The sequence below is a fragment of the Panulirus ornatus genome, chromosome 19 (genome assembly GCF_036320965.1).
Source record: "Panulirus ornatus isolate Po-2019 chromosome 19, ASM3632096v1, whole genome shotgun sequence".
Classification (NCBI taxonomy): domain Eukaryota; kingdom Metazoa; phylum Arthropoda; class Malacostraca; order Decapoda; family Palinuridae; genus Panulirus; species Panulirus ornatus.
The window spans coordinates 11,202,511-11,221,698 of NC_092242.1; the positions used below are offsets into that span (position 1 = coordinate 11,202,511).

The 19,188-nt window shown below is 39.8% G+C and overlaps 1 protein-coding gene across 3 annotated transcripts in view; it reads right to left on the reverse strand.

Moving 5' to 3' along the window:
- The window catches only part of LOC139755392 (uncharacterized), a 338,128-nt gene that overhangs the window by 316,171 nt on the left and 2,769 nt on the right, over positions 1 to 19,188 (reverse strand). For 2 of the 3 annotated variants that reach the window (XR_011714088.1, XM_071673644.1), the window contains exon 2: positions 160 to 283. Coding sequence is in view for 1 of the 3 variants with exons in the window: in XM_071673644.1 (XP_071529745.1) it covers positions 160 to 283 (124 nt within the window). In the remaining 2 variants the exon portion in view is untranslated. Of the gene's footprint in view, positions 1 to 159; positions 284 to 5,633; positions 5,768 to 19,188 lie in introns of those variants that run through there. The other variant, XR_011714089.1, reaches the window with a different exon arrangement.

A 19,188-nucleotide genomic window follows, 5' to 3' on the forward strand; every position in this document is an offset into this window, starting at 1 on the left:
AGCGAATCTTATAACTATTTCAAATGGCTGAATCCCTTCTATAAGCCTTGGAATGTGTTTCTGGCTGTATCAGAAACCCTTACTAACAGTTATATGTGACATGGAGTCTTATAGCTATGTTAGGTGGAGTTGAATCCTTTGCAATGATGTTTTATTTACCTGAGTCCCGCCATATTGTATATCTACGAGGTATCCTGCGCCTCTTGCTGTGCTGATGAACATCATGGAGGAACACGGCAGCATTTTCTTCACACAGCAGGTTCGACAGACCAACATGATGTCCCTGGCGGTTGTTAAAAGTTAGACATAAAGAGACAAAAGAGCATCGAATGAAAAAAAAAAAAAAAAAACAAGAAAAGTGACTGAAATGAATACAACAGAAAGAGAATAATTTTGATGAAAATTATGAAATATATTACGAGCGTATATATACTGAAAATGGATAACAAGGACGAATACTCAAAGCAAAACCCCAAACGATATCAAAATATGCAGGACTCTGCAAGGCCTGCACGACCTGCCCTTGGGGCAGGAGGAGACGAAGAGCAGTTCATGACAGGCCTGGTGGTGGTCTGCAAGGCTTATTTGATACCAGGTCTCGTCCCACCTAAAGGGAAGCGACACAAGTGGTATAGACCGCAGAACATCTCCCTTAGGGTCTCCACGACTTCATTTATGCACCAAATTACAGTCTCTCTTTCTCTCTCTAGGTAGTAAGAGGTGGGCAGCCACCGACCAGGGAGATGCATTACCGGTACTGCTCGCCTGGGGCATCGGGAGGGTTAATGATGGCTGCGCTACTTCCAGTACCAAGATGTAGTAGACTCCTTTGGATCCCGAAACAGCGCTCTTTTTTGGTAAATAATCTCTAAAAGAATATCCAAAAACGACATAACAAATCTAATAAACACTTCGAGTGTGCGACATATAAAATCATCCTTGTGCCACATTTCATGAACATATAACCAAATAAAAGGAAGAGGGAAAAAATCATTAGTGATTTTTAACCCTCTTAGAATAGTAGAAATGACTCAGATCAAAACCTCTCTTGTGCATTGTAAGAAGCGTGTGGGAAAGTATCTATAAACAATGTTTCAAGTGACGTACTGTAAGGAACAGCTGCACAATATATAAGTTTCTGGGATTTTCGACCTCCATAAAAGTTTTAAAAGACGTAAATGAAATAAAAAGGAGGGGTAATGAGTTTCTGGGGCGTACAGAACCAAGGTACAAGCCTATCAAGTTTTTAGACACTCAGAAAAAAGAATGAAGGAAAGGCACTGTATGTTGTTGATTACTGGAAGAAACAAAAAGTTCTCTCTCTCTCTCTCTCTCTCTCTCTCTCTCTCTCTCTCTCTCTCTCTCTCTCTCTGGATGGATGATGATGGATGGATGTATAGAGACAGATAGGACGCAAGTAGGCAAGAGGGAAAGAATATATATCATAACAAACTGAAAGAGCATTAGAAACGAATTAAAGAAGAGAAACATTGCACAGGAGACTTAACAGTCGATGCATTGTGAAAACCACACATCAAGTACAAAATATACACAACTCAGAATTACACAGCAGAATGTTATACTTCCCACTGATAAGACAAGACAATGGCCTTGGGCGAGAAGAGGAATATTTATACAATTCTAAAATCTCTAGATCTACTTGACAGTCCAAGTAAAAGAATTACTGGTATTACAGTACTTAATAAAATCAGATTGCAAATGGGCCAAGGGAAAGTGACTCAAAAATTATTACTGGTAGCACATAGGAATAGAGAAACTGCAGTATAAAAAATAACAGCCAACTTCACATCTAAATGGATGGTAAACACTGAGTAATGGTATTAAAGGATTTCAAATTAACTACCTGTAATATTACTAGGCTAATGTGGACAACAGGAAATTCACCTAACTAAATTCACCTAACTAATAATTCATGGAGCAGTACTAGTGAGCTTCACTAGGATAATGCGGACTACAAAGCTAATGTGGACAACATGAAATTCCCCTAAACTAATAATTCATGGAGCAGTACAAGAAAGCTTCTTGACTTACCATTGTGACAGAAGAGAGAAAACAGCAGACCCAGTACATTAGGTATGGTTATAAATCATTATTACAGGAAACTTAAAACGCCTAAATATATCAAATAAAACTGTCATTAGGGTTCTGAGTTTTGACGGTTCGTATAGATAAGATACAGAAGCCAAAACTAAGCATCTACAAAAGAGTTCGATATGATATATGAATTAAAGTTCAGCTAACGATTACAGATAAACGCAAAAAACCATTTAGTGTGAACAGCAAAAGTAAGTGTCACACTGGCAAGCTAGGAAAAAACAAGAGGTGTAGAGAATGAATCTGGAAATGAACTAAACAACATGTCTGAAGTCAGTATTTGTGGATAGGAATAGAAAATTGTGAGTAATTGTTATCAATCATTATATGGAGATCAAACATCTGAAAATTCAGGCCATACAATAAAGACATCTGAAGCCAGTATTCATACGTGAGGCATATAAAAAAGCTATTATCAGTAAATGGCTGTCATCAATATGGGGAAAGAAACATTAGGGCCTTTTTAGACTATGAAGGAACAGTGTTGAATTACTTCAGGAATTACGACAAAGAAATTGGTTAATGGGAAAATAAGATGAGAATGATCAAAATATCTGGTTACACAATGGCATTTTGAAAGGAACTCATAGTTGAAATATGTGTAACTGACCGTACTGTATCAAATATAAAGTCAGAGTGTAGGTTCACTGAAACATTGGATATAAACTTAACCCACATCTTAAAGAGTCTAAGTACACAACGGTGTGAAAAGCTTCAGACCAGTAAGACTCACTAGTGACATTTGCAATACACTGGAAGGAAGAATGACTTGACCTTATATCTGAAAACTAAAGATCTTTTAGCAATTACACACAGGATGTAGGAGAGGTATATCCTGCTTAACAAACTTGCTTGACTCCTCTAACGAATGGTGGGGTATGTACGATAGCAGTACATCATTTGAATATTTTCTTTTTTTTAACTAGCCACCATAGCAGTGCAAAATCATGACCCAAGCACATACGACGCCTACAAATTAGGAACAGATGAAGGAGACAACCTGTTGAGATGAACGGTGGAGTAATATGTGATGATGGAAAATATTCATTTGATTTCTATCGCCAATGAGTTGACACAAAATAGACAAGTATCATATATTGAAGAAAATAATTTCAATTAGACAAACAAAATAAGAATGGTCAGATACATGGCTACTTATATATCATGTACACACAATGGCTACCTACATACCATGTACACACAATGGTTACCTACATATGTAAACACACGCAAAGGAACAATCCCAAATATAAATTGAAACAAGGCAGTGCTAAGCCAAAGACAAAAAAAAAAGTTTAGAATTCAATTTCAAAACTCCTTAAGATTTGAAAGACATATTTCAAAATATCGGCTACAGCAAACAGTATTTTGAGTTGGCCATGCAAACCTTTAAAAACTGAATAGAACATGGTTACCTGATTAAGCATACATTTTAAGCACACAACCTCTTATAGAACGTGCTGTGCAGTCTAGTGGACTACAAAGTAATTCTGTTAACACTGAAAGAATTCAAAGAGCAATCAAGTGGTACTAAGCCTGCAAAATCACGTTACAGCGGCTGATGGGGAACAGCTTATCAAAGGAAACTGTAAAGGCTTCATTAATTAACCAATCCAAAAACAAATGTTATGTACATACAGAAAGGATAAAATGGTCGGCAGCTACTGTAGTATGATGTTTCTAGAACAGTGACCTAGTTCAACCTTTGATATTCATATTTTCTTATTTACAGCCTAATATTGTTTTAATACTATATATTACAAATAAAACGTTTTATCTTTTTCAATGCAAATGTAAAGTATCCTTTTATATTGCTATTAGCATTCGAGTGAATTGCCCTGGCTGACATAGCCTATCATTAACATCTGAAATGTTATCTAAGGCTGATTAAAAGGGTTACATGCAAGCTAATGACAATGGCTTATATAATACTCTTCAAGTGCTAACTGATAACGTTTTGACAACTGTTCAATACCTGTTGCTCACATGTTACTCTTGACCTATAAGCTGACTGCAAAAATGAAGGCAAGATTTACAGCTTTACGTCCACACAGGCAATCATTTGCCTTAATACGAAAAAACAAGCAAAGAACAGTCATGAAAAAACATTGTATAACCTTTCTGAAAATTTCAATATCCTCATCAATCCTTAGCATGGTTTATTACACCATCAATGTCTTGTGAAACAAAAATTATAACCTATCACAATTTTTTCTTTTTTTTGCTATTTTCAGCAAAATTTTTACAATGTTACCTTGAGCCTCTGACTCACTCATGAATTATAGCTGACTGGTAAACACACTAAAATAATGTAGAACCTACAATGATACAACTGCAGCTTCAGTTTTGTTGGTATTTCCTCTCATTACTTTTCCAAAGCATGGAAATCTTTTTAGCACTACAAATACCTATTCAACTGTGGTTCTGTAAGGTTTTCCATGTGATATATTACATGCTCCCTGCTATCTTTCATTAGGTGAGGCTAAAGTTGCTTAGAGGAAGTGGCACAAAAGTAATCAATGTCACCAAACAAGTGGCCAAAAATAAGGGATTCCTTAGGTAGGAAAGTACTGTAAGTAACTAATTAAACTATGAGAAGAAAATATCAGGGAGTATCTTAATTTTCTACAGACAGTCTGTGCAGTTATCCATAAAAACATTAGATATATGTTGTTGAAAATGTTCACTCTAAAATAGTGAGAAACTTCTCAGACACCTTAAATTACTGTAAATGTTCTTAGCTAAGTATGAAATTGTCATATTGGCAGATGTCAAGTAAATGATTTCTATAACCATAACCATAACCTTACAACTAATTCAGTGCATTTCAGTAGAGTATTATTGTGCATGTTTCAAGCGTTGTTCTGTATTTTCAAATAAGTAATTCTGATAAAGAGTAAATGGCAGGAAGGCTTATGAAGCAAATTTAAATCAAAATCTTTCATAAATAGCTTTCTGACATTTGACACAAAAATAACAGGGCGGACAAGATAAAAACCTAACCTAGCTTTACGAAATACGAAGTTAATTCAGTGGTTCATATAAAACATCAAGTATCAATTCTCTTCTGATATATTTCTATTCCAGAAAACTGATATTCGGAAATTTTGTGTCATTATTTCAAGTATTACGTTGAACCATTTCTTTCATCGGTAGCAGACCTAAGGCAACTTGCAACTAATTTGACATTAGTAATTTGAACACGAAATTTCCTTTTCCGTGTCATGGATCTCTTTATCCTCCACGACACGTAACTTTGATTGTGATGCCAAAGTTAGGCAATGTTGTTTCCCTTAACACTTTCACCATCTCGTTATTAACATAGCAAAATGTATATACATAAAAACTTGTCATATATCTGAAAACTGAATTATTACAGTATCATCCTGTATCACCGTAGTGATTTCGTTTTAACCATTATGTCTGTGAGTTTTAAGCTGAATTGTTGTATCTAGGACATCAATCAACTATCAAGACTTCAAGAGGAGTTATGTACACGGAGTCATGATGTTGCTAACCTTAGATTTACATCAGTAACGTGAAATCACGCCACCAGCCTCCGTCCCTTGCCTGTTCGTCCATAACTCCTCAAGGTAAACACTGATTCTAAGACTTTAAAATATTTCTATCTAATTTAATAAAAGTAAAAGGAAAAAATAAGTTTTTCAATAATTACTATTATCAGCTTTCTAATAGAAAAATTGGTTCGATATATAATTTGTTGAACGATACTGAAAAAAAAACTTGGCGTGGTAAAATTCCAATAACATTTCAGATCCGGGCAGGGATGAGCAATGGGGTGCCCCGCAGGGGGAAGGTACCTTGAAAAAGCTATAAGAAATATGATTTACGAGGAAAGGAAGGATACGGTCTTTACTTTGGGTTTAACATTACGACTTTTACTTCCAAGGTGGGGACAAATGGAATCAATTCTTGCTATCATTTTGATCTGATACTTCCATCCCACCTGTCTATTCCATGGTAATACACTCCATTAGCTTAAAAACACCACCTTTATCATTAAAATAACTACGGTGAAAATGAGGCTTTTTGAAATCATCTTTTTTTATATTAACCTGATGCCATAAATCAGGGTAAAGGGAAAGAAAACACTAGTGTGTAGTGTCATGCATACTGGTGCATATTTCAAGTCTAAACTCTGACTTATATAAAGTACGACGAGGCGCTATTTTCGTCAACGTTGCTCGTAGATATACACACACTCTCTCTCTCTCTCTCTCTCTCTCTCTCTCTCTCTCTCTCTCTCTCTCTCTGATTTTTTTAAAAGGGGGAAAACAGTTTTGGTTTCACCTCGACGAGGAACGCTGAAACTACAAGGATGTGTGGGCGGCACCGGGGGCGTGAGGCAGTTGTGGGGCAGTGAATGGATGAAATTCATTCATCCCCGGAAGCTTTATATGATATCCTGCTTTGAGGTAGGAATACTGGAAAAGAGAAAAAGAGGAAAGAGGAACAAGGAGAAACAGAAAGGGTGAGAGAGAGAGAGAGAGAGAGAGAGAGAGAGAGAGAGAGAGAGAGAGAGAGAGAGAGAGAGAGAGAGAGAGTGAGAGAGAGAGCAAGAAATATTTGGTTGCATATTATGTTGGTAACTGCATTACGACGTTCGATCTTTGTATCAAAAGGGCGGCCACAATTAATTTCATCTTGGCAATTGCCGCTTCCCACACGCAACCTCACTACAATCATACTAAATTAATAAATGAATAATTAAGTGCATATAAATTATTGTCTAAATAGAATGAATAATCATGTACACAATGAATACAAAATTTAATTAAACCCTGTACGATATTTTTACTTCCGCATAAATATTTTCTAATACTCAGAATCATGTGTAGAATGGCCACAGCTCTAACGTCATGACCTATTCGCACAAGGATTTTCTATATTGCACTATGTATTCCCTTGCTGATGTTGGACACATGTTAGAGAAAAAAATGTCTTTTTTTCTTTTGGAAAATGGGTCAATCCGCGCAATATTTCAGAAACTGAAGAAGCTGGTGTACGAGTTTGGGAGGATGTATTAAAAGGAAAAAGTTAAGGGCGTATGAGATCAAAAGGAAGGTTACTGTATTTAGTAGCTGTAGGAGGAGACTGGTCAGTTGGAATGTGAGTTTGAATGGAGAGAACTGGAAACATGGGAACTGGAGGAACCATAGTGTGGGTGAGGGGGCAGGCTAAGTTCTGTCCACAGTGAGGAGTGTCGAGAGAGGTTATTGTCTGTGAGGGGTGGAAACGGATATGTGTGATGGTATATTACTTACTAGGGCGTTGCATGGTACTTACGAAGGTGGTGTATGGTACTTACGAAGGTGCTGTATGGTCCTTACGTCGGTGCTATACGGTACTTACTAGGGCGTTGTATGGTACTTACTTCGGTATTGTGTGGATGCAAGACATGGGCTTTAGAAAAACAAGCGTGGAAGAAGGTGAACGAGCTGGAAAGGAAATGTTTTAGGACAATGGACTATATGTAGCGTTAGGACAATTGACTGAGTAAGAGTGAAATAGGTAAGAGAGGTATGGGACTAGAAACAGTATGCACAAGAGAGCTGAAGAGGGTGTGTTCAAATAGTTTGGACACAGGGAGAGGATGATCGAGGAGAGATTGGTCAAGTGGGTTTAAATGTCGAAAGTGGAAGGAACAAGGAAAAGGGGGAAACAGAAGGGAGGTTGGAAGGCTGGACTGAAAGATACTTTGAAATATCTGGAACTTTAACATGCAGGAAGGTGCTAGGCGTGCACGGAATTGAACAAACTGAAACGATGTGATATACTGAGGGTGACGTGCTTTCCATGGGCTGAACCAGGGCATATGAAGCGACCAGTTGTGGCTAGGAGGCTATGGTTTTGGGGGTCATTATACATACTAGTTCTGACCTCATAAGCTCTCTTTCCCTTCTTAACCATAACCATTTCCGTGTTTTCTCTATAATTAAATTCTTCTCGGGATGTGTCACTTGCCCGAGTCTAGGACGTTTTACTCGCCGCTCGGTCCATTCATACACACGAACAAATACCATCTCTCTCTCTCTCTCTCTCTCTCTCTCTCTCTCTCTCTCTCTCTCTCTCTCTCTCTGCTTCAGTGGGACCCCTTTCCTTACGTCTGCTGTTCTCTATGCCTATAAACACCAGTTGTTCTATAAACAGAAAATGTAAAGCTTTGTTTGCTTACATCGTCATGCGTCAGTGAGACCAGTGTGTAGAGCCGCCATAGGCCGCATCCAACAAACTACTTTTTAGTACAACAGAACAACACACACTCCCCGACCCTGACGTGACCTGGTACGTTCACATGAACCTCTCCACTAAGTTCGTAGATCCAAACTTTTATTTTTTTTCTCTCTCTCTCTTTGTCAGCTTCTGGGGTTATCTAATGGACAGAAAAACGGACAGACAGATCGATAAACAGACCCGAGGCCTCTAACTCAACCCTTGACACACACACACACACACACACACACACACACACACACAAGCACACACATCCTGGTCAGGAGAAGGACGAAGCAGATGGTGACACATTTTGAAGAAAATGGTAATGATGGTGTGGGAAAAGATGGTTGGCAAACGATGAGGTCAGGGTGAAGGTTGTGAGTGAAGGTACAATAAGGTGATGAGGTCAATCTAGACATGGATGAGGGAGAACTTGACGCCAAAGAAGGTTATGTAAACTATGAGGAAAACAAACAAATAGAAAATGGTAAAAGGAATGAACAAGAACAAAGAACCTATCAAAGAACAGAAACATTTGACCGAGTGACATATCGAAAGGGGAGGTAGGTTCTGTACAAAGAAGTCAACAGATGTGGAAGGTAGTATATAAGGTGAGAACATGGGAAGGATAGATACTAGAAGACCTGATGGTCTCTGACGAGGTTATCGCCTGGAGGACAATACATGAAAAGGACAGATAACAAGAGACCTGATGGTCTGTGACGAGCTTAGCTGCTGGAGGATAGTACATAGCAGGTACAGATAACAAAAGACCTTATGGTCTGTTTCGACCTTAGCTGCTGGAGGACAGTACATGGCAGGTACAGATACCAAGAGACCTGATGGTCTATAACGAGCTTAGCTGCAGAAGGACAGAAAAGGACAGACAACGGAAGACCTGATGGTCTGTGACGAGGTTATCTGCTACACACACCAAGCCTCGCTCCTCAAAGACTCGATCCTTCACAACCAGGTTTCTCTCTGGACGGCAACTTTCTCTTGTACTGTCTCTCCCCGTCCGGTGACGATGGTGCTGTCCATCGCCTCTACTTTAATCTCTCTCTCTCTCTCTCTCTCTCTCTCTCTCTCTCTCTCTCTCTCTCTCCCCCCGAAACCTTCGACCCCGACACTCCCCCCCCCCCCACCACCACTCCCAGGTGAATCAGAGGGGGGGGGGGGGGACGCACACCTCCTGACTAGCCCACCAGAGGAGAACAAACTCCCGGCCTACCCCCTTCCCCCCCTGGGTCGTCAAAGGCAATTACGTGTCACTCCGGTCATTACAGAGCCGTTACAGTGACTGCTGCTGGTTGGTGCGATGGTTCCAGTAACACAATAACTTCCAGGTAAGAAGGGGCATGAAGCTTCCTCAGTGTATCAAAATACGTCAAAACTGTTTTCCATACCAAACACATTGTGTATGTATATGTTTATGTACCTATGTATACTCTTCTAATACCAACTTGTCTACACATATGCGTATGTAGTCCTTCCTCATGTGTGTGTGTGTGTGTGTTCATGAGGTCTTGGTTTCCTTCCCTAGGAAGAGCCAGCCACCCATATGGTCTCCACCTTTCCTTATGTACGTTCATCCTCTCAACTAAACAGACAGATGTTGTCGTCTAACGTCCGCTATAACTATACGCCCGCTGTAACTATACGTCCGCTATAACTATACGCCCGCTGTAACTATACGCCCGCTATAACTATACGCCCGCTGTAGCTATACGCCCGCTGTAACTATACGCCCGCTGTAACTATACGCCCGCTGTAACTATACGCCCGCTATAACTATACGCCCGCTATAACTATACGCCCGCTGTAACTATACGCCGCTATAACTATACGCCCGCTGTAACTATACGTTCGCTGTAACTATACGCCCGCTATATAACTATACGCCCGCTGTAACTATACGCCCGCTGTAACTATACGCCCGCTATAACTATACGCCCGCTATAACTATACGCCCGCTGTAACTATACGCCCGCTATAACTATACACCCGCTATAACTATACGCCCGCTATAACTATACGCCCGCTATAACTATACGCCCGCTATAACTATACGCCCGCTGTAACTATACGCCCGCTGTAACTATACGTCCGCTATAACTATAACGCCCGCTATACACTATACGCCCGCTGTAACTATACGCCCGCTGTAACTATACGCCCGCTGTAATATACGCCCGCTATAATAACGCCGCTGTAACTATACGCCCGCTGTAACTATACGCCCGCTATAACTATACGCCCGCTGTAACTATACGCCCGCTGTAACTATACGCCCGCTATAACTATACGCCTGCTGTAACTATACGCCCGCTGTAACTATACGCCTGCTATAACTATAAGCCCGCTGTAACTATACGCCTGCTGTAACTATACGTCCGCTATAACTATACGCCCGCTATAACTATACGCCCGCTATAACTATACGCCCGCTATACCTATACGCCTGCTATAACTATACGCCCGCTGTAACTATACGCCCGCTGTAGATTGACTATTGCTAAGCACATGTGACCTTTAATGTACCATTCAACGAATCACAAAAAGGCTAAATCATCACACACGGTCGACCTTTGTAGGAAACATGAATGTCACAACTAGAAGGCCCTGACCTGACCTGACCTGACCTGACCACCGTGTGGTATGGGAAGGTCACTGTTACAGTAAAAGCGATCATGATAAACTGTTGTTCATCACAAATGAAAATGTGGCATGAAGGCTAGCAATCCTCCTCCACCTCCTGTGTGATTCCTTTCTAAAAGTAAGGCAAACAGGAGGATGTAAGCAGGGGAGGGAGGCAGACAGACAGGCAAAGATTCTTACCTGTTGCCCATAATTTCCTTACGCTGAAAAATCTGTCGAGCAGAAATTAATAGAATTTTTTTTTTTTTTACATTTATTCAGTGCGCCGATGCACACCATGGTTAGCCAAGCGACAGCGAGGGACTGAGTGACTCTTCGTCATCGTTAACATGGGTCTTCAAACACATCAGTAGCGCAAAAAAGCTGGCAACGGTCAGAAGTGGTTAAAGCTTTTTATAAAATGCTTGGATAATATGGTAAGCTGAGTCTATATAGTACTGAGGATGTGACATGAAACTTTCCAAGTCTCGGTTCTTATAGTATATGTATCTATAGAAAAGTTAAGATCACACAGAGTAAAATGTAATGTTATAAAAGTGAGATTTGTAAAAACTTGAATAAATTTTTGAGTTTTTAAAAATGATGTTTTTGTGGAAGTCTCTACGTTTTCCAGGAACTAGATCTTTTTGGTATTTAAAGAGTGAAAGAGAATTCGAGTATTATTAGCGTAAAGTTTCATCCCCGTATCAGTATTTCTCTAAGCCAACAGCAAACGCTAAAATCCATATTAAAAAAAATTATCATGTGTTCAAATAAAATAAAGTTAAAAAATGTAGTCTAAATCTTGAGGGTTGTGATAAAATCTTGGATGTAAAAGTTAAAAGTCTTTAAAGTTAGAATTTAAAGACAGAAATTAGGTTTTCAGGACAGAAAGTTAAACGTTTGGGAGTTGAAGATGAGAGAGGTCGAGATTATTGACAAGCTGTCCTTCCCTGTCAAGCTGAGGTCGTGTTCTGTAACTGCCTCCTCACACTCACCTTGGAGTCGACCCTCCTCCTCCGCCCCCTCTGCTGCCTCCTCTTTCTCCTCCTCCTCCTCCGCCTCCTCTTCCTCCTCCTCTTTCTCCTCCTCCTCCTCCTCTGCTGCCTCCTCTTTCTCCTCCTCCTCCGCCTCCTCTGCTGCCTACTCTTTCTCCTCCTCCTCCTCCGCCTCCTCTGCTGACTCCTCTTTCTCCTCCTCCTCCTCCTCCTCCTGGACCTCCGCTTCCCACAGGAACTCTCTCTCTCTCTCTCTCTCTCTCTCTCTCTCTCTCTCTCTCTCTCTCTCTCTCTCTCTCTCACACACACACACACACACACCAGGACACACCTGAACATGGATAACCAGTTTTCCTATGAAGTTTATCATCGCAATTCGCTGAAAACAGTCCGTTCATTTCACTCGCATTATTCACAGGGACGTACTAACTTCATGTGTGACGTGGAAACATCACCAGAACCCAGCCACATGTTGCACCACTTCACCAGAACCCAGCCACATGTTCCACTACCTCGCCAGAACCCAGCCACATGTTCCATTGCCTCATCAGAACCCAGCCACATGGTCCACTACCTCACCAGAACCCAGCCACATGTTGCACCACTCCACCAGAACCCAGCCACATGGTTCACCACTTCACAAGAACCCAGCCACAAGTTCCACTACCTCACCAGAACCCAGCCACAAGTTCCACTACCTCGCCAGAACCCAGCCACATGGTTCACTACTTCACCAGAACCCAGCCACATGGTTCACTACCTCGCCAGAACCCAGCCACATGGTTCACCACTTCACAAGAACCCAGCCACATGTTCCACTACCTAACCACAACCCAGCCACACATTGCACCACACTCTACCACAACTCAGTCACATTAACAAGATCTTTCCAAACTTAGAAATGAAATATTCTTTTAAAATTCTTAATAATTCATTCACATTATGCTCGAGCACAACCAACGTACACACAGAACTAGAACACACAATTATTTACACAGATCTCATTCTTAATTCCTCAACATAAGTTTTCGACATGTTTGTCGTTCAACAGTTCATTGCCTTCTGGCATAACATATGGTGGACGACCATTCTACTTTACTCTCTCTCTCTCTCTCTCTCTCTCTCTCTCTCTCTCTCTCTCTCTCTCTCTCTCAGTCCACACAGAGTGGTACTGTACGACACTATCTCCGTCCTCCAGGAGATAACCTCGTCACAGACCATCTGGTCTTTTTGTTATCTGTCCTTCACATGTCCTGACCTCCAGTAGTGATAAGCTCATCATAGACCATCAGTTCTCTAGCTATACGTCCTTCCCATAGATATGAGGAACATTTAATCACAAACCGGAGTATACTCACCCTGTACGTATCTGCAGGAGGTGAGTAAATGATGAGTACTGTCACAGGCAAAATCATCAAAAAGACAACTAAACTACGTCGAACTCCATCAACCATAAGTTTGTGTTGTGCCCTCGTCAAAGAAAAAAACCTTAAATCATATATATATATATATATATATATATATATATATATATATATATATATATATATATATATTCCTATGAGTCCACGGGGAAAATGAAACACGATAAGTTCCCAAGTGCACTTTCGTGTAATGATCACATTATCAGGGGAGACACAAGAGAGAAATATAAGTCAGTTGATAAACATCGAAGAGAAGAAGCTAGGATGCCATTTGGTAAATATGTGATTGTCCAAAACATATATATATATATATATATATATATATATATATATATAGCCCGTATATCATGTTGGGAAAGACGAGACCTTATGCATCAGAGAATAACCTGAAGTCTTACCGTATCTATCTACAATGTGCAGTTGTAAAAGCTATGTAGATCTATCATCTGTTATACCTGACCTATATAAATCTATCATCCGTCGAAACTAACGCAGTAAATATAGCATTTATCATACTGAATACAGAAAGCTATAAAATGTGTATATCATGTGTCATACCCATCACGTATAATCTATCGTTTCATAGCAATCATGTAAATAGATAATGCACAATGAAGGGTTATATCATCTATCATGTATCACACATATTACCATTTACCATTTACAATAAACGTCATCATCTACCACACACGTCATCTACCACGTGAAACATACATCATCTACCATGTGAGACAGACATTTTCTCATATATATATATATATATATATATATATATATATATATATATATTCCAAGTGGTGATGGAATACTGCTTGTCAATTGAGACGTTTGCATAAATATTGCTAGCATAAGTCAGGGTAATTTCCATAATAAAAAACACAGCTGCAACATTTAAATGGCTAACAGGCACATAAACAGCGAATTGCCATACTCGGTACCTGGGGGAAATTCTGTTTATTCTTGTTGAATATATTTGTAGCACCGACGTCATCAAACTCACTCTCTGTATAGTTGATGGCTTCTATAAGTAGTGGTCATAGCTAAGAGTTAAGGTCTATTGCTCTGTATACCCGCGAGAACTACCGCTCATATTGGTATCTATGTCTGTGACATCTACGTTCTCCTGCTGTGTCTGTGTTACATCTTTAAGTCCCCCTAACGTCAAGCGTCCAAATGAATGAAGGATGTATCTACAGTCTCTCATGGTAGCATAGATGCCGCCAGCAGTCACCTCCAATGTTCGTAAGTGATGGCGGGGGGGTCAGTCAACACAACAGCGACGTTGCTGCTTGGGGAAGCAGTCGGCAGAGGCGAGCAACTTACTCCCACTGCCAAGACCTACAATGAGACAACGGCATGAGTGTGTTTGTGTGTGTACCTACCTACGAGTACCTACTACGAGATCTTGCGTGTAGCCCTTGCCACATATGTAGCTTGTTTGAAGTATGCAGTTTCTTCTCGTCACTACGCCTGTTGAATGATTATCTATGTGAGGTTCATCTGGGACTGACTTCATCCATGGGACTAATCTTCTTTTAAATGTTTCTCTGGTCATTCCACGCCTGTATGTCACTCATCCTATTATTGCACTGAATAACCTCTCATGCAAATAATGGCAAGTCACTTGTATGCCTTCTAGCTAAGATGACTCTAAGATTTGAAACCTTGATCTCAACACCTTCTGTTGGCCACCGTGCATATATCTTTGTGTTCCTCTCCCTTCTCCTTCCTAGACCTTTAGAATTTTAAGTTCTCTCAGCCTCACGTGATAGTTCATTACAGTCCACACCATCAATTCTGCTTCTGAGAGAGAGAGAGAGAGAGAGAGAGAGAGAGAGAGAGAGAGAGAGAGAGAGAGAGAAGAGAGAGAGAGAGAGGTAATCGATGTATCTTAATCGGTTTATAGCAACTAAGTTGCTTGATTTTTTTTTTTTACATCTCATTGAATGTTCCAACTGGAGGTAGTTACATGAATCCTCATCAAAGCTAACGTAATAATTTCAGATTCTTTTTGTATTAAGAATATTATCCCTTACCTCAAACTTTTCAATCTTCAACTGGCATTGTTGCGTTGCTTCTTTTTAACCCATGACCCCACAGTGAACCACTCATCCATGATGACAAATACTTTTCTAAACGACCCAATCTACGATTATAATCAATAATCTGAACAATACCATTAACTACGGAATTAAGCCCATTAAACTTCTCGTTTGCTTATGGCAACTATTTCCAAGGGAATTTACTAATCACCGCCTCTCTGAAGTACTTGGAACAAAGTCTTAAAAAGCTATTTCACTTGTTCTCTTAATGTACCTGATTACAGTGTTCAAATGGTTGTCTTGTGCGGAACTGATCCCAAACACTTGAATTAATAAATTCATTATTTTGACTGAATCAGTTTTTCTGTTTACAACTTCCGAGTCTTATATTCTACCCTTCCATCGCTTCGCTTCACCTGATTCTAACATTTCTCATCCTTTCCTCTGTTTAACATCGTCTACGGATCACAGCGTTGTTCTATGTCTATCCTAGCCACTACCTTGATCCAACGCTCCTACCCCCTGTTTTCCTCATTCATTTACCACTTAAGACTCTTCGTATCAAACCAATAACTCATAATACAAAATAACACTCTTGTACTCTTCCTCTCATCCTGTAGCTACATAACCAAGTTAACATACCACATATTACATGAGGTCGACTGTTCGTGCCATCAGTCTCCGTCAACCCTTCATATTCTTTGACATTTTTTCCTATGAACAAGTGATCCAGCAGCAACTATTTATAAATTCCAGCACTGTATCCTCACCGGGTATGTATGATGCCTAACTCATCCTTCACCTAACTCCGGTTGGTTGGTTGGTTGGTTGTTTTCCTAGGTTTTAGGCTTATCAACTGCGAAGATACGCGAGGCCATAACCGTCCAGCCACAGCCACCGACCGAAAAATCCTCAACACCTACAGACGATGTCGGAGGATATTTCTAGGGCCACATACACTCGCCCCCATTCATGTGGTACGACCCTCTGAATTTTCCTTATCAAAGCATTATCATCTTGCTCTGCCCAGTGTTTTCACATCATTTTGTTACGTTTATAAATCTAATATATCTCTGCTGCTAAGATTCCCTCACATCATTTTGTTACGTTTATAAACCTGATATATCTTTTTTGCCTGAACTCCCTTTATTTTCATCATAGTCTTTCTCTTCGTTAACTTAAGGACCGACTATAAGCTTCACCTGTAAACAACCATGGTGCCATACTGCAACCTTGCGGTGCCCCCACATTCACCACCGTTAAACCACCTCATCCTGAGCCTGGTCTCCCACCACACTCTCTCCTCTCTCACCAGACACTCCCTCCCTGCCTTCATTAATCACTCCACACTCCCTAACTCACGCCATCATCCATCTTCTCATCTATCGCATTACTTTCCCTTCTTTCAGTAAAGTGAATTTACGTCGCTAACCTCATATCATTTCAATGTTTTACTGAAATCACAATTGATTTCAGGTTTGGTTACTTTCCACACCGATCACCAAAAGTTCGACGATGGTTGGGGCTTCAATTCAGTCTAAAGTTGTTAGACTGAATAATCTTAGCCAATTTAAGACATTATCAAGTCGACCTAACTGTATTTCTTAAACTTCTGATACCGATATGAAACTATGTTACCAACAGTAGTTGGTTTCAGTTTTATAAATCAAATATCCTAAAATAATTACCTACGTCATCATTCCCACGAGTAAGTTTTGTATAGCTAATGTGTACCCGAGGTCTGGTAAGGATTCTGGCTTATTGCTCATTATCGTTAACAACCGTTAAGCCCAACAATACATATCTAACAATTGCATCAATTAATCATTATGAAAAAAAAACTATTAGCATTTCATTCGTCTTTAAAAACTCTATGGTGACTTTTATCTATGGAAATGATTTTGAAAATTGATTCTTTATTAAAAGTCGACTCATTACTTCTCAATAGTTAGAAATTCTTAAAAATCATCAACTAGTCTATACGTGTGAACTTAAATACTGCCGTACAAAATACACCAATTGTATTAACTTAGAACACTGTCGCACACTCCATGAAATACGTCAACTGCATTATTGTGAAATTAGAAAATATCCACTTATCAATTTAGGCGAAAATGGAGACTGGAGAAACTAATTCGAAAAACAATCATCTTCCAAATAGACCTTAAGGTGATTTTCCATAAACCTGCTGAAGAACCAAGAAAACCTTAAAACCACAAGAAAGCTACACTGGAAACCAACAGACCCACATCATCACAAAACCATAACCTCAGACCCCCAAGGCAAGTAAACTGGTTCACAAAACACACACACACACACACACACACACACACACAAAGGCACAGTAGACTCAATTAAGGGACACCGGAAGATGACGAGGCTACAGGGATCCCAAAAGTACCCATAGAATTACCGAGTCATTCCAACTTCCATAAAAAGAACCGCTAAAAAAAAACTACGAAATCTAAACAGTGCCGAATGTGGAGACAAACACCACAGCTTCGAACATTGCATACAGGCGAAACCCGAAAATCTAAAACCTAACTTGATAAAGTGTCTAAAAATCCAAGACCGTTGACTGACTTGCATATGAAAATTGCCTTAACGTGTCATCAACATTATCAGTTTACAGTGACTACGATTTAGAGGCCACATTGCAGTGGGTAACTAAGCCAGAATCTTTGGCTCCTCTTAGATTCCCTTCATGATGTTCAAAGTTCAACATTCAACCCTGTAACTCTACCAGATTAACTCCACGAGTGTGACCACTCAACATCTTGATGTAGAGAAAGAAGATTTAACCAGCTTGAGTAAGACGAGTTAACTAACTAACGTCTTGAGTACGATGGCTTTTAACCCTTCGAGTATGACACCTTGAGGACAAAGGCTTAATATCTTTACCAAAACAACCTTATGAGTTCGACGATAACTCTTGAGTGAAAAGAATGACAACCCCTCGAGTACGCAGACACATCCCCGTCAGTACGAGGACTTAACACTCTCAGTATGGTGTCACAATCCGAGTACAAAGACTGAAGTCAAAGTACACAAAGCATTATAATTCTCAGGACCCGAAAATAGACACGAAGTTTCAGTGCATCACGAAAGAATTCAACAACAGGCAGTGTTGTGAGTGAGCGTGGATGATTCTCCCCACTATTGTGAACGTATGAATTTACATCTAGATGACCAAATAATGAGAGTTTTCGCTATTTTAATTTCAAAATCATTAACGTGAGTAACGCGTACTTAATCGAAAGGTCAAGCTACTTCCAAAATAGTTTTATAGCAATGCTCATCACGATTAACGGCGAGTCGGCATTAAACTCCAAGCTAAACTTCTTTCATTTGTAGTATCCATTTATGGCAAGTGTTCAGCAATGAACCCGTTTCACGAGTTCCTATGATAATTATCAATTATTTCTTTATCATTTATTCTAACATTAAATCCTGGACTAACCTATGCAATCTATGCATATGCAACGTATCTAGTTCTACAACCCTGTTCATTTCTATGGTTGAGAGCATTATTCAAGATTCTAAGAGCTTTTTATTTCTTTATCGATAAGACGCACAATTTCTCCAAATGTCTGTTGGCTACACCCAGTTAACCAATAAACAGTATCTACATTGTCATTGTATGTCGATTCGCTATATTCCGGTAAAGCCTTGTGGTCCCTGTTGTGGTACAGAGTAATTCCAAATATAATACGAACTTTTTGTTCTTAATGTCTC